Genomic DNA, 23,361 nt, shown 5'->3' with positions numbered 1-23,361 from the left:
GTAAGCTAGTATAGACTTAAACCAATTTAATCAAAGCTTATTTCAGTGTTTCCAATTTTAACATCCCTTTTGCAATCAAATTAGTAAAATGCAGACATTATTTAGTTAAATGAAGGAAGTGGAAATGCATTTGATTTTTCTACAAGAATTGAGCTTTCTTTTCAGAGGATTAGTGACAACGGCAAAAATCACTTCTCTTCTCTTCTTTTGACCTGCCCAAGAAATTAGAAATGTCTGACCTGCCAAGAAGGAAATTAAAAGCACACAAAAATAACTTAGAAACTCACATATTTCCTATAGTTTTCAATACTTTTTATATAATAATGTCATGTTCTTTTATTAATTTATTTTTATGTTTCATATTCATGATATTCGTTATTGTGAGCATATTGTATATTCATGATTTCTTTATGGTTATGAAAATAATACATGATCACATTTTTTGAGCAAGAAAATTGAAATCACATTTTATCTGCCACTTCTAAAGTGCTGCAAGGACTTGGGGGTCATGGCATAAAGGTCCCAGAACTTCATTTGAATTATGAGCCTGGGTCCTAGGTCAGGTCTGTGTGACATGGGGATTATTATTGCTTCACCTCTATGCGAATCTGATAATTACATGAATACATAGTACAGACATTATGCTTTGTGTATGAAATATTTTGTTTGAACTCTCCCTTTTATAATCTGCCTACCCTTCATGAATTCCCCACCCAGGCAAACTTGGTCTAGGATTCCACATGAAATTAGTGTTTTCTGTCCTCACTTTAAGTCAACAGGTACCTATCCTATTTCCATTCTCCCTAAGTTGGCTCTCCATGGCACCTCATGAGAAAGGCTTTCATGTGAGAAGCAGCTTCTATCATAGGCTCTTTAAACATCTTTTGTAGGGATCCCTGGGTGGCGCAGAGGTTTAGCACCTGCCTTTGGCCCAGGGCGCGATCCTGGAGAGCCGGGATCGAATCCCACATCGGGCTCCCGGTGCATGGAGCCTGCTTCTCCTTCTGCCTATGTCTCTGCCTCTCTCTCTCTCTCTCTCTCTCTCTCTCTCTGTGACTATCATAAATAAATAAAAATAAAAAAAAACATTTAAAAAATAATAAAACAATAAACATCTTTTGTAGTCTTGGTGCCTTTCAACACCTCCTTAGCCACACTGGATAACCATCTACCCTGCCTAGGCACAAAATGCTATGCGAGACACTCTTCTTGTTCTTTACTATTGGTTACCATTGCCACATGCTACCATACTATATGCTTATGTCTTGACTTCTGTTATCTTACTACTGACAGCCACTTGAGGTGGGCACTCTTCTCCCTGCACTTTACATGAGGGACAAAGACACAGGTTAAGTTACCTATCTGCTTTATACTATCAGCATGGAGAAGCACCAAGTTCTATGCCCAGCTGACCTGCCCCAAATCAGGCTTGTCACCACCATAGACAAAGCAGAAACATTTCATATCCTGATAGCTCTTCCATTTTCTTGGGGCTGAAAAAGCTTATCAATCAACAACATCAATGATCTAACACCCTTTCAAAAAATACATGTTTGAAGATACAAATATGATGCTAAATTCCTTATATGGGCTATTGTAGTTATCTTTTTTGCTCTATACGGGATGTATTGTTATAATCCCTATGTTGCATATTATTATTCTCATTTTCCAGTTGGGAGGTTGAGGCTATGTGGTCTAGGGTTACTATCTTAAAAATGGCAAAAATGGGGTCTCCACTGGGGGGTCATGTCCCTCCAAACCCCAACATAACCATGACAGCACATGGTTCTATCACCAAAGTCTCAAGTCACCCCAAAATTAGAAATTTGGCTATGTCACTCACATTGATTTTTTTTTAAGAAGTGAAGCTCCACCAAGTTAGTCCACATTAGGCTGAGTATGTATCTCAAAAAAAATCACATCGCAGTGCTCCCATAACAGAAGCCAGTCCTGTGCAACGACTGTCTTTCTCTCCATGTTAACAACTCCAGCCTCTGCTTGCACTGGTTTTTCTCTGAAAGGCTCATGTCATCTTCACTCAGACTCTCCCTGAGAGATGCTTTTCGACTCCTAGAATGCTACATGCCATTCTGTGAAAGGTCAAGATCCAACACAAAAGGCCCTCACTGCTAGAAGGGAAACGTGGGTAGATGGCTGAGGAATGTGTGGGGGCCAGCCACAAAGCCCCGACTTGTGCTCCCAGATCTGGGGGTCCTCTTGGGCCACTGCAAGTTCACCATAGGTGGAGGAACACTGTTTCAGTTGTGGCCCAAGCTGGACAAGTTTGGCCTACAGAGTTTCTGCAGCAAAGAACAGTACAGAAGAGTTCTTATCTATGTTACTTTGTACAATATAGTATAAGAAAGCCTGTCTTGCTCCAGTTGCTGTTGAGTTTCAATGCTATAATATTACAATCAACTTGCCCTCATAGGGAAAAGCCTGAGCTGCCTCCTTGCGCTACAGTTGCTCCCTGTGTCCTGCATCTCCTTCTGTGAAGATTTCCCTAACTGTGCCAACCAGCACCAAAGTCTTCCTTCCATCACAACTTATGTCAATTATAGCTCAGACTATATTTTCCAGGGCAGTAGAACACAAGTGAAGTACTCAGGTCTGGAATCCTAAGCCCTGAGTCCTCTCTATAACTTACCAACATATGCAGGCTCAGGCAACTCATGGCCTCCACACTTATGCTCAGTCTTTTCATCTATAAAATGGCAATAACATCTGTTCACTAACATTGTAGCCATTAGCCAATCCAATCCGACAGGTATTGAGAGCCCATCATGTGCCAGATTCTCTGCTAGGCACCTTTCATGGTTTTAAAGAGAAAAAGCCAGAGACATCTAAGTCATAGCATATGTATTTAAAGCATTCAAGGAGTATCTGGGTGGCTCATTTGGTTAAGCAACCAAATCTTGATTTCAGCTCAAGTTGTGATCTCAGGGTCCCGAGATGGAGCCCTGAGTCAGGCTCTGAGCTCAATGGAGGTCCTCTTCCTCTGCTCTTTTTTCTCTCTGTCTCTATCTCTCCCTCCCTCTCTCTCTCATATAAATAAATAAAATATTTTTTAAAATAAAGCAGTCAATAAAGTAGTATTTTCCAAAATAGGTCCTGTAGTGCTGTCTATTAATATGTGGTTTAAGAAAAAAAATTCTAGGACTAAGTAAATCTCAGAATTGTTGGTACACAAAGCTAACCAAATGATGTTGATATTGGACTTCTCAGAGTTATTAATATCCTATTACGCAACATACAGCTAGAAGGAAAAAGAAAAGTAGGTTCAATTTCCTAGGCTTTTTTGCCCAAAAAATCTTTTTGGGGCAGATTTTTATTTTTAAGAATTTTTACTCACATTCTACAGAACATGGGAAATATCAGAAGGAAAGTTCAGGCAGTTACTTAAGCTAGTATTATTTTATATACCATGAGGGTGAAATCGTCACCCAAGGTAATATATAAAAGAGTGCACTGGACATTGACAAGTGCCACCTGCAGAGTCTGTCTCTGATCTCATAATACTTTTAGAATATTGCTTGAGTGTTACTGTGTCTTTCCAAATACAGCAAGTGTCATTTAAATGGTGTAGAAGAGCAAAGAGGGTGGATGGATCTATCAGCCATTTAGGCATATCACAAACTACAGAATTAAAAAAAAAAAAAAAAAACAGTACATGTTGGTGCAAGAACAGGAAGACAGTGGAACAGACCTGAAGGCTCTCTGACAGATTCATGTATATTTAAGAATTGATATAAGATGAAGCTGTCACCAAATATCAGTGGAAAAAACAACATTCTCTTGGTAGACAGTATTGAGGAAAAGGGCTTTTGTATAGATTCCCACTTAAATGATGTACAAAAGTGGATTTCATGGACAATAAAGACATAGTATGAAAAGTAAAACTCAAGTGTTTTTTAGAAGGGAGTATAAAGAATGAAGTGGGGAAGGGAAGGATTTCTTTACAAAACCCCAAGAAACTATCCTTAAGGAGAAACAAAAAAAAATTTTCTTATGTCAAAATTAAATTCTCCCATTCACCAGAGGATAGCGTGGCAGAGCTAACACCACTAATAGCAGAACGGGACTCATTTCCCTCCATCCCCTGACCTTCTGTCTCCAATCAAATTGACCTTTCTATCTGTCCCTTTTATATACCAACCCCCTTCCTGACTTGGGGCTGATATACTTGCCTGTTGCTCTGCCTAAAAAGTTCTTTCCTCGATTCACCTAATTGCTCTTCATCCCTGTGATCTCAGCCAAGATGTCTTTCCCTTAGAAAAGCCCTCTCTGATTGCATTCTCCTTTCACCTTCTACTTTGTGTTCATTGCCCTCCTTGGAGTTACAAGTATATGTCATTTATGGAACTCTGAATTTCGTATCCATCTTCCTTTACTAGGTGGTATGTAAGCTCTGGGAGAGCAGAGACCCCCTGCCCAGTACTTGACACAGTGCTCTATGCCTAGAAGATAACTTTAATATGTTAATAGAGGGATGCCTGGGTGGCTCAGTGGCTCAGCGAGCGATTTAGCTCCTGCCTTTGGCCCAGGGCGTGATCCTGGAGTCCCAGAATCAAGTCCCACATCAGGCTCCCTGCATGGAGCCTTCCTCTGTGTGTGTATGTGTGTGTCTCTCATGAATAAATAAATATAATATTAAAAAAATAAAAATAATAAAATGTTAATAGGGTGCTTTGATGAGGGGCAATTGAAAGAGGACATATTCCATACCATGTGCTGGATGGGTACTGCAAGCATAGGGAAGATTCTGACGTGCTTTAACCTTTATGTCAGCAAGAATTTAGGGTAACTGCTCCCTGGCTTTTTCCTGTCATCTGGAGACTCAACAACTCAATTCTGATTTGTATCACCTGTGGTTCCTTGCACTCCATTAAGTGGTACACTGATATTTGTTGATTATATATCTATACTGCTTCCTCCCACCACACTCAGTTTTCTACATTTGGACTATCACAATAACCATGCTTAATGACTTGCCTTTTGAAAACTCTCTTTGACAGTTGGCATCAACCTTCATTTAATTACTCCTCCTGTTGACAACTCTCACTCTCTGTTGACTCTTAATTTGATCTGAGCATTTAGTTATTCAGCAAATATTTATTGAAAACCTAGTGGGTGCCAGGAATGTGCCAGACACTAGAAAATCTGGCAGTCCCCTTCCAATATTGACATGCTAACATGACACCTCAAAGGAATCATTGAACAGAGCAACTCAACTTAGTTAAATATTGAGAGAGACCTAAATGCACCCAGATTTGGGCACGGCGCAGAGTGGCTGAACAGGAACACTACAATGGAAAAACTGGACCAGTTCCCAACTTATTTTGAGTAAGTGCTTCAGAGTGGAGCTTCATTATTCATGACTGGAAAACTTCAAAACAATACAAATCTACCCGAGCATCGTTATGAAAAGATATCCTTAAGTAAAATAAAAAATAACCATACTCTATTATTGTTTTTAAACACTTGTCATGCTTTTGAAAGGGTCAATTTAGAGACAACTAAAGCATCCTGTTCAGATTAATAGTGATAATAGAGACATTCGAAACTTGCTAAAGATAAACTTACAAACTAACCTTTGAAGATGATTTTAATGACAAACCTAAGCTGGTGTCATTTTTTTTCTAGTCATATCAAGAGTATTACTTAGTATCAATCACTGGAGCCAGTATATTGTGATACCTACCACAAAGAACTGGTACCTTCTAATTACAATGTTTTCTGTAGGCTGACCAAGGAAGAATGATAGTGTATAGAGAGCCCTGGAAGGAGGATTATGTGTTTATTTTAGTATTCCAAAAGACAAAATCCCATGAAAGAAGATTTAAGGGAGAATTTCTCATTAATATTATCAACACCAATGTGAAATCACATGTCTGTAATGGTTGTAAGCTTCCTGCCTACTCAGAGATGGCTGGCTTCCTGAAGACTCTCCCCAAAGTTCTGGATCTTAGAATTTAGCAGCCTAATATAGCCTTCAAAAAACTATAACTTTTTAAAAATAGTTGTATAGGGACGCCTGGGTGGCTCAGCAGCTAGGCGCCTGCCTTCAGCCCAGGGCATGATCCTGGAGACCTGGGATCAAGTCCCACGTTGGGCTCTCTGCATGGAGCCTGCTTCTCCCTCTGCCTCTCTCTCTCTCTCTCTTTCTCTCTCTCTCTTTCGCTCTGTGTCTCTCATGAGTAAATAAATAAAATCTTTAAAAAAATAAAAATTAAAAATTAAAATAGTTGTATATATGCAGAAAAGTTGTAAAGATTGTGCAGAGTATTCTTATATTCCTCATAGTCTCCCTCATTACTAGTATCTATCATTAATACGGTACTTTTGTCAAAATTAATGAACCAGGATTGATACATTATTACTAACTACAGTCCATTCTTTATTCAGATTTCCTTAGTTTTAGCTAATTTCCTTTTTATGCCCAAGGATCTCATCCAGAATGCCACATCACATTTAGTTTTCATGTTTCTTGAAAAGGCTCTTTTTGGCTGTGGTGGTTTCTCAGACTTTACTTGGTATTGATGACCTTACCAATTTTGAGGAGTACTAGTCAAGTATTTTATAAAATTACTTTCAACTGAGATTTGTCTGAAGTTTTCCTCATTATTAGGTAGGTGTTATGGGTTTTGAAGATAAAGACCACAGAGGTAAAGTTCTTTTTTTTTTTCATGTATATCAGAGGGTCAAGCTATCAACATAGTAAGTCACTTCTGATGTTGACCTGGACTATTACTTGGCTGATAGTGTTTGTCAGATTTCCCCACTGGGAAGTTACCACTCCCCGTTCCATGCTGTACTCTTTGAAAATAAGGCTTTAGGTGCAATCCATCTTTTAAGGAGTAGGGAGTTAGCTATGAAAATTGTTTGGATTTCTTGTACATGAGAGATGTGTTTATTCTCTCCCATTTATTTATTCAATCACTTATTTATATCAGTCTTGACTAATGGATATTTATGTTATGCTTTGGGTTATAATTCAATACTACCTTCTTTGTTTTGTTGAAAGTAATCCAGCTTTGGCGATTACAGACTTTTTCATTTCTCTCCTGTGTCCCTTTGATATGCTCCCATAATTATGAGGGTTTTTTTTTTTTTCTGTTTGGTTTTTTATTTGTTTTTTGAGAACTTCCTTTCTTTCTGGCAGTGCAAGATGTTCCCAGTTCATCTTTTATATTCCCTGCCTCAGTTTTAGAATCAGCATTTTCCAAGGGGCCCTCCTTATGTAGGTTTGTTTTTGTTATAGTTGATGAAGTATTTTGGTAGCCACTATGCCAGGAACTTGATACATACTGTCTTTCTTAATCCTCATATCAATGCTATTGTGCAGTCTTCAGCTTAATTTTGTAAGCATAGAAACTAGGGCTCAAAGAAAATAAATGACTTACACAGGGCCACACAGTTAGTAAGAGTTGTGATTCACACCCAAATCTATCTGACTCTAAAGCTCACACCCTAAAGCCTGACTGCACAAGGGCCAGCCTCCCTTGTTAGCTAAATTAACACCAGATGGAATCTATGCTGTTGCAAACCACCCTAAAAAGATAGAAGCCAGTGAAGCATACTTTGGAAGACCTCTCAGGACTTGAGCCACACTGATCCCTTCCTTCTCTGAACTTCCCACTGAGAGTTGAAAGCATTCCCTGAATGTGGAAGGTGCTTATGTGCTGTGTTATGGTTTTTCTCATTTATCTAAATTTCCAGATCAGATTATTAGCTCCTCAGAGAGCAAGGAAAATCTACTACCGTGTAAGATTATCAAAAGAAGTAACTTGCAGAGGCCATATCCCTTCAAACAGACTGGGGTGATAGAGCTGCCATCAAAGGCAAATATTCACATCATTGCCTGTCATACCAGGAAAGGATAGATCGCCACTGAAAGTGATATCATATTGTTATCATGATTATTTTGCATCGATTCAGTTTCCCCCTAGTCAAGGAGCTTCTCAAAGATAGAGGTTGTATCTTGACCATTCTCCGGTGCCCAAGACAGTGTACAGGTTCCAGGCACTCACATAGTGTGTGTTAAATACTTAAGAAAACTCTTGAGTCCCAGGTTGAGACTACAACCTGGGTTGTGTGTTCTTGATTTACACACAATTTTAACCTGTTTTCCTCTTGAGAAGGCAGTAGTAAGAGGTGGCCCTAGAGGGAGACAGACTGGCAACCATGAAAAATGGTAGGTCTCTGCTTCATTCAAAAACCCCACTGATGAGGCACCCAGGTGGCACTGTCAGTCATGCATCTGACTCTTAATTTTGGCTCAGGTCATGATCCTCAGCATCATGAGATCCAGCCATGAGTTGGGCTCATGGGCATGGAGCCTGCTCAAGATTCTCTTTTTCTCCTTCTCCTTCTCCCTTGCCTCTTCCCTTCTCCCCTAGCTTGTGTGAGATCATCTCTCATTCTCTCTCTCTCATAAAAAAAGGTTCAAAAACCCCTTGAAAAAGACAACAAATAGAGAACAGAAGTGAAAGGGGTAGACACACATGGTCCCTTGGTCCCTTCTCTGGGAGAGAAAACAGTGGAGAGAGAATGATGGAAAAAGCAGATAAATGAGGGCTATACATGCCTGTAGGATTGAAAGCCACTCTACAGAGTGAGTGGAACAGGACCACTTATCCACGAGTTATTTTAAGTACAGTGCCTGGGGCCCACAGAAGTCAACAGGGACTGGGCTGGTCAAAAAATCTGCACAAAGACCTCTCACTTCTACTCTCCATCTATTCCTGGCTCCCATCCCTAGCTGACTCAGTTAGGTAATAAGTACCTCTTCCCAACCTCATAGAAGATAGGAAGATTGTTTTCTAGAAAGTTTGACCAGAGAACCACTAGGTTCTGCATATTAGGCACAGATAAGATCAGGAATGAGGCATGAAAATAGATTTAACTACAAGTCTGACCCTGAACATCAAAATGCCCAGCCCCCTTCCCCTCTAACACTCAGAACTCCTATATCAAAAGTTACACCCACCACTTTCCTGGCAGGAGTTAGAGAATTCTTTTTTGATGAGAGTAGCCCATGGGTACTGACTGCCCACTGGTACTGACATCTGGACTCTCTCCATTGAATTAACCAAAGCCCCACTACAGTACCCTATGGCAAGGTTTACTCCTCTAGAAACACAGAGCTTCCAACCAGCTTTTTATTCTCATGAAAGAGAGAAGAGCATATCAATCAAACAAGGAAGGGATGGCATAAAAAGGAAGAGTCCAAGAATAAGAAAATGCTCTTGAAAATTAAGAGTATGGTAGTATAAGTTTAAAAAAAATAACAGAAAAATTGGGATTTAAAGTATGACCCCCAAAATAGAAGCTAAAGAAAAAGAATTAAACAGTAGGAGGAAAAAAAGAAAATTTAGAAAATTATTTTTTTTAAAGAAGCATTTACTGGCTCTATGAGAAAGAAATGTGTAAGAAAGTGAAGGACATGTAGTTGAAGAACACTACTTGGCTCAGCTGTGAACGGTATACACATTATCATAGTAATGTAGATTCTGAATGTTGATTTTACCAAAGTTGCATGGAAGAGTCCATACCATTGCAGACATTCAGTAGATAACGTCTAAAGTTGATAAATCAGGAGAAAGTGTGGAAGAATATTTTGGGCCACAGAGAGAGAAATACTCCAGGAGGAACATGCTGGCAAGTTGAAAGCTCTTACGGTGGTAAGAGGTATGAGCTATTGCTCTTTGATTATAAGCTTTATAATATTTGACATTTAAAATTTGTTTTGATATGAGAATAAATAATACATTTTAAAAAATAAGACACACTAGTTTTAAAATGTCACCCTGATGGAGCCATTTAGTGTTCAAGTAGCCACATGCATCCAGTAGCCCCTGTAGGGCATCGTAGAACAAATAATGTTCACTTCAGTGGTCTTGAGTGATCAAGGAAAGGTTTGATTTTGTTCTGCATGTCTGCTTTAGGGAAACAAATGTGACAGGGATTCTTCTCCATCAAAATGCCATGTGCTTTAGTTATTTAGGGGAGAGAACTGATGGAGACTGTCTTCCTCTCCCAGTGTGGGAAAAATGGTGCTTGCCCCCCTTCCCCATCTCCCAGTCAGGCTAACTCTGTGTCCAGAAGAATCGAGGTCTTCTGGACTGGCCTCAGCCTGACTTGAGCTGGTTCAGAGCACTGATCTTTATCAGAAGTCATGGGTCCACCAGACTCCTTTCTGGCAGGCAGAGCTAATCTGCCAGCAGTTCCCTGCAAGCCCCTTATCTTTGGATGGTTGCACTGAGGTCGGTTAGTGAAAGTCACCAGCCTCAGAGCAAAATCTTCTGTGGCAGAAATTAACCTCTCCAGGGGCAGAGGCTACAGTGGTGAAGGAGGAACACAGACTGGAGAGCATTTCCCTCCCTTGTTCTGCAGAGACCCCAGGGATGCTTCACTTGACTGGTATTTTCCTGGTTTAGTGTCAGTAAGCAGAGATGGCCAAATAAAAGTCACACTGTCCAGCTGCCATGAGAGGCATTTCAGAGTTTGTTAGTGGTTCATGCATTTTACCTGGTGATTTTTTTGTTATCAAGATGTATGGGAGGATTACAGCAACACTTTCTAGGCTAGAATGAGGCTTTTTGTTTAAACCCTGACATAGCAAAGGCTGTGTTTCCCAGGATTTGAGCATATCAACACAGTTAATGGTAAATTATAATATTTTGACGTGACAATAAAAAGGGATGGGTGGCTTTCTTATATTTCTTGCTATAAATCTTGAACAAAGCTGTTAGGAGATTTTTTCTGCAGTGGGATTTTTTTGAATAATACTAAGGATAAGCAAGTAGCATTTGAAGAAACTGGGATTTGAAAAATAATGGTGAGCCAGTCACATATAGGGAGTTCCTTTGAAATATGGAGATGGAAGCTACTGGAAACAGAAGAAGTCGCTGACTCACTGCCCAGATGGGTTGTGAAGATTGGTAATACAAAGAGAGGTCTTCCTCATTTCCCTCTGTCTTTCCCTCACTCCTCCTTCCCCCTCCTCCTCCTGCCTGTCATTACTCCCCCATCCCACCCCCACCCCTGTTTACCATAACTACTGGAAGACTTACTGTGTGCCTGGCACTGGACCACATGTGCTTTAATAATTACATATAAAATTTAATAATTTCAATAATATGTGAATTTTAATAATTCAATAATATTTGCACTATTATACATATCAAGAAACTGAGGCTTAGAACCATTAATTTGCATAATGTCACCCAACTAGCAGGTGGTAGAGCAGGGATGGTAAACTAGGTGGGCTGACCCCAGGGCTTCTGTTGTACATACGGCTCGTAGTGAGTGCACGGTTCTGTCAGCTGTGAGCTTGCTGCTCATATCCGTGTTGATGGTGAAGAGCGCACAGATAAACCACAGAGCAGTTAAGTGATTCACTCAAGATCACACACTGGTCAGTGGCAGGAGAACATATTCCATTCTCTCACTCCATGTAGCTTTTCTCTCTGCAGCGGCAGCTTGCTGAATATAAGAAGAATTAGTACATTAGCTTCTAGAAACATATAACCTCCTGTCCGGCTTCCAGGTTCTGAATCCTCACATTACTTGAATTGATTTTAGGCTTTAAGTAGAACTGTTGAGCGCTGCCAAAAGCTATGCCAAAGAAACTGTTTTAGTTTAGGCTAATATTTGTTATGCAATGGACAGAAGACAGAAGCCTATGACAATATTGAATTTCTTCTTCTCTTGCCTAATTAAAAAACAAAAGAAAGCAAAAAGTTTACCATCAGGAAGAATTTTAACTCTGAGCCATTGTGGGGGATTCCAGAGAATCAGCAGTTACCCCGATGAGACAGAAGTCACTGTCTCTCTAGCTGACGCTAGGACAGCAGCTCTGGCCCAAGGTGAACTGACTCTCCAGGGCGTGGGCAGGTCACAGGTATAAGGTATAAGTTCTCCATTTTAGAAGTTCACCTTGAGCCAGAGCTGCTGTTGTAGTGTCAGGGAGAGAGACAGTGACTGTTTCATCAGGGCAACCCCTGATTCACTGGAGTCCCCCACAGTGGCTTGGGAGAGGGAGACCATGATTCTAGACCTTCAGTCTACAGGAAAAATGCCTTTGTGGTGGCTGCCTGTCACTGCTGGCCAGCTGCCCTCCCACATGCAGATGCTAGGCTGAGCTCACGAATCCCCTCCTACGCCCTGTCAGCTTTAGAAGGAAAGAGACATTAGATACTCATCCCACAACCTTCCTACCTCCATGACCTCCCTTTTTCCTTTCATCTTGGTGAAACCTATTTATGTTCTTTTTAAGGCTCAGCTTAAGCATTAACAAACATCTCCTTTGCTTCCCACTCCTCAGCCTCAAACAATAAATAATCTTATGCTTCAGGAAGGTCCCCCACACACTTTGTTTGGGGCTCCTTAATCCACCCCCCCACCCTCGCACCATCGTTCTCTGCTGGTGTTGTGTGTCCATTTTATCCCTCCTATTAGATCCTAAGACTTTAAAAGTAAAGAGGAGTCTTGCTTATCTTCACTTTCTGCACCGCTCTTAGGATGATGGCTTTTCTGGGTTTGCGCCTTGATGCATTGTGGTATTAAAGAATTTTGGGGGCAGATAAATGCCATGTGGTATTTAGGTTTAGAAAGATGATAATGACTACCCCCACATTCCTTTTTTCTAATAACAACTATCTGGATACTGACATATTCTGGCAGCAATTCACCCTTTACTTTGTGGCTTTAGTTTACTCCAGGAAAGGGAGAACATCGAAAGCCAAGGGTTGATAAACTATGGCCTATGGGCTAAATCCAGCATCTGTACCTATTCTCTTTTGGCCAATGGCATAAGAATGGTTTTTACTTTCTTAAATGATTAGGGGACAAAAGGAAGAACGTTTTATGATTCAGTAAAATTATGTTAAATTTAAAATTGTTGAAATTCAATTATCACTGTCCATGAATACAGTTTTACTGGAATACAGCCATCCCCATTTGTCTATATGCTGTCTGTGGCTGTTTTGCACCAAAACAGCAATGAGCAATTGAGTAGTTACCCACAGAGACTGTACATCCCACAAAAGCTAAAATATTTACTATTAGACCCTTGGCAGAAAAAGTGTGCCTGCCCCTATTCTGAGTCATTCTCAGAAATATCTAGCCCAGGGTGAAAATGGACTGGGGTGCTCTTTTTGACAAAGGAAGAATTGAATGAAAGCACAGAGAATTGGTTGAAAGCACAGAGAGTTGCCCTGGATTCTCACAGCAAGTGGATAGGCCAGAGGAGCTGACCTCAGGTATTTTATACATGCTTTCTGTTCTTCATTAAGGACTCTCTATGGTTCTTTGAGAGAAATTATGAACTAGAAAGGGTGAAATTAGGAGATTATCAATCATTCCTGATCGTTCTGTATACCAAAGGTAACAAACATCTGAGTAAGATCTAAAAGACTCTTTGTCACTGGGTTGTCTCTGTTTCAACTATGTGTGTATGTTAAGGAAATCTATTTTGAATGTATGTTGGTCTCTGTGGATCTCTTTGGCGGAGATCCATTTTGGATGAATGCCAATTAATTATCACGTATATGGGGAAGATTAAACATTTGGAGTTTTCAAATAAAGACATATCAGTTAGAACTTGGCGAAGACCAGTTCAGTGCCTTGGAGAGTTGTGGTTATAGGGTTTGTTGTTCTTGTTGTTGTTGTTGTTGCTTAGAAATCTGCCATTTTCATGTCTTTCTCTTATTTTGTCATTACAGGGTAATGCCCTGTACTTCAAATCAGCCAGAAATGTTACAGTGAACATTCTCAACGACCAGACTAAAGTGCTAACTCAGCTCATAACAGGTAAGAAAACAAAGGACTTGTCAGTACCTGGTCTACACTAAGCACTCAGATAACATAGAACTAAAGAGTGAATGAAATACCATGTGAACTAAACAAAGAAATGTGCACTAACATGCTTTATAGTATGGGGAAGGAGAAGGTAGCATGTGTTCTATGATTCTACTAAAGGGTAGAGTCTCATCATACACACACATTTAACTTAGGCAAATCCAACAATACTCATTTAGAGGGGCAATAAACTATTTTTCATGTAACATGGCCCCTAAACATAAGCCAGCTGCTTCATCTGGTGCTCAACAACAGAAAAGCTCTCTGCTCCAATGCTGGAGGAAAAGCTTGGCTGTGTTGGATTAATTGAGAGAAAGCACAATATACACAAAACCCTGCACACAGACTTTATGGGGTGTAAAGGGGATTTTTAAAGGCAATTTAAATCCATGCCATGTTTGTGGTATGTGCTGACTTTGAACCTGACTCAACTGCAAAATGCAGATATATCTCCACTGATGATGTTTGTGTGGTTTCTTTTAGTAGAGCAGATCTGTTCCTAACAGTCATGGAAAGCACTCACTGGATTTTAAGCTGCATCTTCCTAAAATTTAAACAAGGGTTGGTTATTCACATAATGATTATAATGATCAGCATGGGCTTTATGTTCATGGTAATGTGTTGTGTGGTATGACCAATGCCCCAGTGTAGGTTATGAGCTGCAGTGAACAGAGCCATTATGTACCCCGACAATGGAAGGGAAAAAGAGGTATGTGTCTGAATGGCATTATTACACTTTCAAAGAGAGAATGCCATTTGTTTGGCTTCGGGGCTAAGAGAGAAGTATACAGATGGACATCGTGAGAAGCCAGTTGCCCAAATACCCTGAAACATTACTGTGCCTAAAACATCTGGAGCCCCTGCTAATAAACACGCTACAAGGAAACAGGTGCCCTGTGCCCAGAGCCTTGCTGGGGAAAGCGTCTCTGTCCCCTGCCGGATCACTGCATCTGATGGCTGGAGACTCATGGCCAGTGGGTAACTTGGACCATCGACCTGGGTTGGATGGAACTGCCGCACGGCGAAGCCCATAATCCATAAACATGTTGTTCCGGTGTGTGACTGGATTGTCGGCCTTGCTTACAGAACATCTGGCCTGCAGTCACAATGCTAAATAATTAAATAAACAGCTTCAGTAAGCAGTGATTTAAGCAGCATGTGTGAAAATTGCCTCCAGGAGGGAAATAAATCCAACCTCTCGTTCCCTGATTCTTCTGTTCAGAAAGGAACTTATTTAGCCTGTTGATCATTTGCCATTTATTTGCCATGGGAGATTTGGTTTACTTGAGAAATTTAGTTTTGATAAAGCTGGAAGTCCCCAAGTGACTACTCTTAAGTTGGCGTCTCTCCCCTTCTCCCCTCCAACCCAACCTCCTCCTCTCCCTTCTCTCCCCAAATTCCTTACCCCTTCCTCTCATCTCCCCTACCCTACTTCCATCCTTCCTTCTTCTCCCCACACCCTCTCCCTTCTCTCTCTCTCTCTTTCTCTCTCCTTTTTCTCTTCCATTCTCTCCTCTTTTCTTCCTTCCTTGTCTTCTGTCTTCCTGTCTCCTCTGTCCAAGTTAGGCCCTCCTGGCAGCTGATACACTTAGCCTGAGCTCTCACAGTGAGGCCCAAGATAGCTCATATTAAAATGAGATGGACCAAAAGCTACTCTAACACCAGCTGGGAGGAGCCTTTCAAGATTCTCTAGAGAGGATAATAGATGGTTCAAAATATAATTCTAAGTACATATACGCATGCATGCTCACCCAGTAAAGTTTTCCTTTAGGCTCTCCTTTTGCATGTATGCACGTGATGGAAAGCACAGATCAGTTCCAGGAGACAGGATCTGCTAAAGTTTGTTATGGTTGGTGGGGTACCTATTTGAGAGCAAATGACCACTCTCCATCCAAGTAGCCAGGTTTAGGAAGGCAATCCTGAGGATCAGGATTTCTGACCTCAAGAATGTCTCAAAATCCCAGAAGAAATTCCAATGTTAGTAATTCAGGGAAATTTTCCTCATGGAACAATGCTTTCAATGATAGCCAAATTGTCAGATTAGGCCACAAAAGCTCATCTGGCCCACCTTGCTGCTGATTTAGTGTCCTCTCTGTAGTGAACCATATGGGAAGCCCTCTGGCCTGCAAAGAGGGGGGTTGTAAGCAAACCTTCCATAGCATCTAACCAGAGTGAGGAAGGGTCTCAGGCTCAAGGGAGCTGGGAAGAAGAATTAGGCAGGATGAGCCCTGCTTCATGGCATGGGCTGGGTGTGGGGGCTGCTGGTGTTTCCTGATGGATTCCAGTTCTCCCTGTGTAGGAGATGCATTAAGGAAGTACTCAAAATATACCACCATGCACTGAGGGAGATTAACTGGAGAGTAGTTACAGATTACAAATAATGATTTTTTTCCATCCCAGAGAGGAACGGTGGGTTCACTGAGGGAACTCCTAAGTAGTCTCCAGCCCCATTTGCATTTCCCTCCAGAATCTTTTTTTTTTTTTTTTTTTTTTTTTTTAAGATTTCAGCCATGTCTAGGCCATTTGGCAGCCCCAGGTAAAATCAACAAAAGGACAAGCCATCTGCACCATTGAGCCAGTAGTTGTTCTGTGAGATTTTGGCTAAAATCCCCAACTACAGAGCTTTATATGTGCAAATGGCTCTGGCTATTCGTAGATATATTCCTTTTTGTGTTCTAAGAAACCCTGAAAAGCAAGATAACTTAATTGTGTCTTGAACTCTATGATTGCTTCAGTGTCTTTAGGACATTCTCTTGCATGTCTCACAAACCAGTAGTAAATTTAGAGCAGACTTGCTTTATTACGTAGGCAGATGTCCTTGATTCCTCAAGGGCCTTATCTCATGATACTACCCATCTCCCTGGGGCAAGGCCCAAGCAAGAATTTTTGTACCTCAGTCACCCCCATTATGCCATTAACTAGATCCAGAGTGGCAAACTATACTTAAACCCATACCTGTCCTGAGGTTATTCATTCATTTATTAACACTCCTTTACCTCCTGATCTCCACTCTCCCCCTTAGAAAAGGGGTAACAATCCCGAAGTATTAACAGATTTAATTTAAAATTTTGGTATGACCAAGAAGACAATCACATCTCACCCCTCCCAGAATCATCTAATCCAAAGCCCTCACTTCCCATCTCCTTTCTTTGAGAATTGCTCTCTGGTCCTTATCTCCAGCTTTCCATTATGCCACCTCCAACCCCCCGAAAGCTCCCCTCCTAGCTGCTCCTTATGTGTTGACTCTAACCCTCTTCTCTCTCTAGACAAACACACATCCCTCTTCTATGGAACAATTCTTTAGTTCCAGACCCAGATCTGCCATTAATTGACCTTGTGACCTTGAGAGAGCCCTTAGCTCTGCTCCCACTTGTTCTTCTCACCTACAGCATGAAGGCAGTCATGGCTAAGTCCCATGCCATTTGGAAAGTCTCTGCTATGTCTGTTACAATTTCCCACTCATTTCAGGAGCCTTTCCAATGCCCTTCGTTTTGTCAGAAGACTAGTGTGGGTGTATTAGCAGGAGATCAGGTGTATTAGCTGCCAAATTGGCATGATTAAGTGAATGAGGCGAGTGCATTGAGAGGTGATTGTCATTAATTATTTTCAATGTGTTAGGACCATTGCATTAGAAAAATGGTGATGGGTTATGATGACAGTGATGATAATCATGAGAGCAGTCCCCAACATTTCACACCACTTTTCCACCTACAAAGTTCTTTTTATAAACATCATATAATTTGATCCTTTTAACCTTTCTATAAGGTAATAGGATAGATGGTGATAGTACAATTTTACAGATGCAGAAAATGAGGTTCAGAAAGATCAAAGGATTTTCCCAAAGTCACATTACCAAAAAATGAGGAAGTTGGCACATAGTTCTTATCTTCTGATTCTTAGTCTGGTAGACTTGCTAATGAGGAAAGTAGCCCTAGATGTCCAGGCCTGATACCAAAAGCCTAGCCTCTGTGTTGCCCTGTTTGAACATAAATAATTTTGTAGAACATCACCACCAGACAAGGCTACTTGGTCATCATGAAGGATCAAGACAAATCAAAAAACAAAGACAAGTCTAATCATGTCTGAAAATAAACAAAAATGGAAACATTTATCCAAACCATCAAAATGACTGAACCTTCCTCAGTCCTGGTTAATATCAGTGACTGCTGTTTCTTTGTCCCTTACAGTTTTAGCATTGCTCTGGTCTTCTCTGCCTCCAGATAAAATTTATTAACTCACCAATTGTAAAATTACGCCTACTTTCTAACGGCACCTAATGCAGAGCAAAGCCTTGCTTCCTTAAACCTAGCCCCAAAATAACATAATACCAAATACTGTAATAAGTTCTTTCTTACTGATATGCCCTGTGTGGTTGCCAATCACAGCAATGAATAATAAGCCCAATTTGTTCACCTGTATGTGTGTTCCCGTTGGTCTTTGCCTGGAAGGCATTGAGGGCCCTTTCATTACTGCTTTTTATGGTTTAGTGACACTGTTTTGAAAAATAACTAGAAACAAAAATGCTCTATCAGACTCCCCTGAGCAGTTTTGGAAAAATATAAAAATATAAGATTTCTAGACTCTAACCTTAATTTTTTTTCTTTCTGAACTTCCAGACCAAAAGATAAATTCCTTTTGATCTGAATGAGGTTTAGGGAGGATGATTACACCCCCAGGTTATTCTGATGCATTTCTGCCAAGCAGCTTTTGAGAGCCACCTGAACTTGAGGTATTCAGGTAGCTCTAGCTCAGATAAACTGAAATGTCTCCTGTTGTTTGTTTGTTTGTTTTAAATTCTAACACATTAACTTGTTTTATTTTTTTCCATCGTACTTAAAACTCTGCAGTTTTCTGATTCATTAATAAATGTTTAAACTTGTATCTGTCCCCATCAGAAGATGCCACCACTATAGCCCTTCAAGAACAGCATCTGTTGTCTTATGATAAACATTCTAAAATGTATTGCATGAAATTCTAGCATAAAAGATTCAACAACTTTCTAACAATTAGTTGCAATATATTATAGCCTTTTCTGCCAGGAAATGATCTATATACTGAGGAAGTAGACTTGTCGGGTGTCACATGCAGCTACTGGGTTAAGGGTACAGAGTGAGACAGACTTCAACCGAATTTAAAAACACCCTTTCCAACAGTTAGAGCTGGCCAGAGTTAGCCTGATTACTTCAAGAGGTGGTGAGCTTTCTGTGCCTTGATACATTCAAGCCAAAATCTACAAGAATTTGACAGTAATTTAGTGGTTAGTGAAGGGAAACCTCATTCAAGGATTAGTCTGAAGAAAGGACATGATGGTCTTTAAAATCATAGCCTGAGAGCATATGATTAAAAGTAATTGACAGGGCATGGCCAGAGTCACAAGACTGATTTTTCACGGTTGGCTTCTGAAAACCAATCCACGTACATTAAAGTCCAATACAATCTTGTCAGATGTATATGTTCTATGAAAAGCTCTTTGTAATTGAATGCAATGAGACTAATGTGCGTGTGTGTCTCTATCTCTTCCTTCTAGGTCCAAAAGCTGTAGAAGCGTATGGCAAAAAGTTTGAAGTAAAGACAGTTTCTGGAAAATTGCTTTTCTCTGCAGATAACAATGAGGTGGTGGTGGGAGCTGAGAGATTAAGAGTTTTAGGTAAGGAAACTTTAATCATTTAATTGATTTGATGCCAATGTATACATTTTAGAGGAAAAGTGAAATGGTGCTTAGAAGAGATTTAGGTCAATTACCGAGATTCTCTTAAATTAAGGTAGATGAACTCCTCCTACCCCCTACCTCAGAACCTGGTCCAACCATGAAAATATCTCAAATCATGAGTTTTTGTAGCATAACTGCCAACACCTAGCTTTGGATGGGGATGCATGTTCATGCCAACAAGCATAATGGAGCATATCCTATCCTCACAGACTGGCAGTCTTGGTAGAAGCAGTCAAGACATATACATGATTCAGAGATTTCTAAACCTGGTTGTAAATTAAGAATCACCTAGGAAACTTCTGAAAAGTCTAGATTCACAGATCCAACCATGTCTCACTGAATCAGAAGCTCTGGTGAAAGGACCCAAGAATATATTCGTGAAAACATTTGCAGGAATATCTATGGTGCCACCAATGGACTCCTGAGATTTGAGCATTCAACAAAGTAGTGTTCTGTGGCTGCCTACTGATATGGTCTAGTATGGTGATTTAGGAATCCTGGTGCTGGAGCTAATCTGTCATTTATCCCTGCTCTCTGTCACCAATTAGTTCTGTGGCTTTGGGCAAGGTACTGATATCACTGAGCTGGTTTTCTTTTCTCAGTTGAGCCAAGAACATCTACCATCTCAAGTGGTCCCTCGGGTTAAATGAGCTCATGTTACATCAACCAGGTATTTTGAATTTGGCATGTTTCACTTTAGAGCACTATACTTTGCTACCTCCTCAAATTTGTCCCATATTCAGATAAGTAAACTAGGGCTTGAAAAGATAAAGAAACTTGTCTAAGATCAAGCACCAGTGGTAGGATGGTTCAAATCCTTACCCTTGGGCCCCAGCCTCAATACACCTAAATGCACATAAATATGTTCTAAGATCTTGGCCAACCTTTACAATTAATGTTTTTCTCTATTATTTGTAGAAATGGCACTTTCCATATTTGTTCTAGGTTTTGGGGGGTTGTGGGGGAAACAAACACGAAAACTTCAGGCTCTCCTTTTGTTCAAGAGTATTTTTCTATACCCGCTGTAGAATAATTACCCAGGGGGGAAAATGATGATATCTTATGCTAAGATCATTTTGTACAAACGTGGTTTGGCACTTCCCATTAGTTCTTTGGCACTTTGTGAGTCACCTTGCTTCTTTAAAATCTGAATCTTTGGAAAGATTCAGGATAATTTTAGATGTCCAAATACTTCAGCTTAATCTTTGTGTAAAAACACTAGGATGGTATCACTTAAGAACACCCCCCCCCCAACCTTCCCCACCCTACTGTTCAGTAGACTAAGGACTGGAAGACTATTGTAGTTTTGGGTCACTTGAAAAGAGGTAGATATTTTTGTTATTGTTGTTGTTGTCATTGTGTATGCTTGTGCTATTTTACTTAGAGAACGATTTAAGATAAAATTTGTCTCTTTCCATCATTAGGAACATTTGCTTTTTTATGTTAAAATGTAGAAAGGACGCATCATAATAAATACCACTGCTGCTATCAATACTAAAAAGATTAGGAAATGACCACCCCACATATCTCGCATCAACCTACTCAGTGAAATGAGCCTGGTGTGTTGCAGAAATGAGCTTCCTGTCAGCTGGGATTCAGCCATATGGTGTGGAACGAGAAGTTTAGGCAATTTCATTTTCAGCTTAATGAGAAGTTTGTCTTTTTGAGTCATCAGACTGAGCAAGCTCTTGGGATGTTTGAATCTGGATGCATATTTCTTGGTGGATTCTAACATAGCTAGATTTGAATCCTTGCTCAAATAGTTAGGATCTGAGTGACCCTACTCAAGTCTATTTTTCTCTCTAAGCTTTAGTTTCCAAGTATATGAAACAAAGAGAATGGAACAAAATGAAGAATGGGAGAATGAATAAACATAATAAGAAACATAATGTAAATAAATTAGTTATTTCTGTCGATAGTTGAGTAAGAATATCAGTAGAAAATATTAAGGAGTAAGCCTAAGAGAATAATACCTCCGGAATATAGCAACTTAATTCAATTGTTTACATTCTTCTCTGCATAACTACATCCACCTATTCAGTTTTCAGGTCATTGACTTCCTTGTGCACATTCAAAGGACCCTGAATAGTATGACCAAGGGTCTAGAAGCCCTACTTCATTAAGAATAGTTCAACTATCTGGAAGTTTTTATCCCGGAAGATATATGGGGGGGATCAAGGTAGATAGACCATAGTTGCTGATCTATTATCTATGCACATCTTTCCTGAGGGAAAGAGAGCAGACAAGAGCCACATATATGAGTAGCTGAGAGCACAGGTTTTAGAGTTGACACTGGCCAAGAATCTTGGTTTCTGTCATTCATCAGCCAGGGCCTTAGGATGTCACTTCACCTTCTAGGCATCCTTCTGCTCTGTGACATGGTATGATAATGCTTGGTGGTCACAGTAGTTGGAAGGACTGGATGGCACAGTGTATGTAGAGTGAATAGCACAGTGGGTGGCATACAATAAGCACTTGGTACATGCTAACCATCATGTTGGTGATAGTTTCTCTTGGTCCACTTGGCCTTCAGGGGACCCATGACATTCTAAAATTTTATGCAATCCTGTATGTTCATGTAAGAATGTACTTAGAAATTGGCAGAGACCTTGTAGAAGTATGCATATATCAGTTAAGTTTAGACTAGTGAATTTCTGGGACATAGGAAGGGCCAGCAGAGAAAGAGCGTTTTATTGATAAGAAGTACTGCACTGTCCATGTCACCCAAGGGCACACAAGGCTAGTCTTGCTTACCTGTGTGTTCTCAAGTTGACTTACATGATGGAGGGGTTGAAGGCCTTGGGTTGAATTCCCCATTATAGGATCCCTTCTTCAAGTCACTAAGATACTGGTTCTGAAAATGCGAGTCCCTGAATGGTGAGTTTCAGCTATAGTCTACTTGTTAGTTTTGCAAACCCTCAAGCCTCACCCAAACCTACTGAACCAGAAACTCATGAGTGGGGCCCAGCAAACTGTCTTTGAATAAGCCTTCTGGGTGAATATAATGCACATGAAAGTTTGAGAACCACTGACCTAAGACACTCCCAACTTTGCCCCAGTTTTGCTGATAACTTTCAGTGAGTTCAGGCTCAGCCTTTACCATGTTGCTCCAGAAATGACACAGATGAATATAGCCAACATATGTGGAGGGTTTACTCTGGGTAAAATGCTCAACTAATCACTATGAATAACCACATTGGTTGAGAGGGCCCTGGCTTATCATCTTGATATACAGAGGAACAAACTGAGGCACAGAGGGATGTGAAATTGCCCAAAGCTGCATAGAGAGAAACTGATGCAGTCGGGCTCTGAATCTCGGCAGTCTTCACACTATATGCGTGACTTCTATTACATTAGATTTCATTGAGCTTCCTAACACACGACCACCACAAGGAGAGGGAAGAAGAACTGGACAACTGCTTTCCAGCCATCCCTCCCTTTCTGGCTTCTAGATACTCTGCTGCCCCATAGTCCTCCCAGGTCTCTGACTTTTCCTCTGCTGCCCTCACTAACCCATCTTTCATCTCACAAGTAACATGGACTCACACTTGGCATCAGGTGTAGACTCCCTCCAGGCTCTGCCCTCATTTTCCTCTTTTCACATTTCTGTGGGAAATTCCACACTTATATATGACTTCAACATTTGCTTCCTTTCAAATAACCCCAAATCACAGTTTGCTTTGAACTGCCTTCTCAATTCTAATTCCAAATTCCCAGCAAATAGCCTGTACTTTTCTGCATAGACATCACTCCCTCCCTTCTCTGCAGCTGAACTTAGGAGTCCTCTA

The 23,361-nt window shown here is 40.5% G+C and overlaps 1 protein-coding gene across 3 annotated transcripts in view; it reads left to right on the top strand.

Annotated features, from left to right (window-relative positions):
- The window catches only part of SGCD (sarcoglycan delta), a 914,568-nt gene that overhangs the window by 758,158 nt on the left and 133,049 nt on the right, over positions 1 to 23,361 (top strand). For all 3 annotated transcript variants that reach the window (XM_077895751.1, XM_077895752.1, XM_077895750.1), the window contains 2 exons: positions 13,728 to 13,815; positions 19,391 to 19,510. In XM_077895751.1, the coding sequence (XP_077751877.1) occupies positions 13,728 to 13,815; positions 19,391 to 19,510 (208 nt within the window). The remainder of the gene's footprint in view (positions 1 to 13,727; positions 13,816 to 19,390; positions 19,511 to 23,361) is intronic.

This window comes from Canis aureus, chromosome 4, assembly GCF_053574225.1.
Source record: "Canis aureus isolate CA01 chromosome 4, VMU_Caureus_v.1.0, whole genome shotgun sequence".
In the NCBI taxonomy this organism is placed as follows: domain Eukaryota; kingdom Metazoa; phylum Chordata; class Mammalia; order Carnivora; family Canidae; genus Canis; species Canis aureus.
The sequence above is the reverse complement of the archived record's forward strand: the minus strand, read 5'-3'. Positions and strand labels throughout refer to the sequence as shown.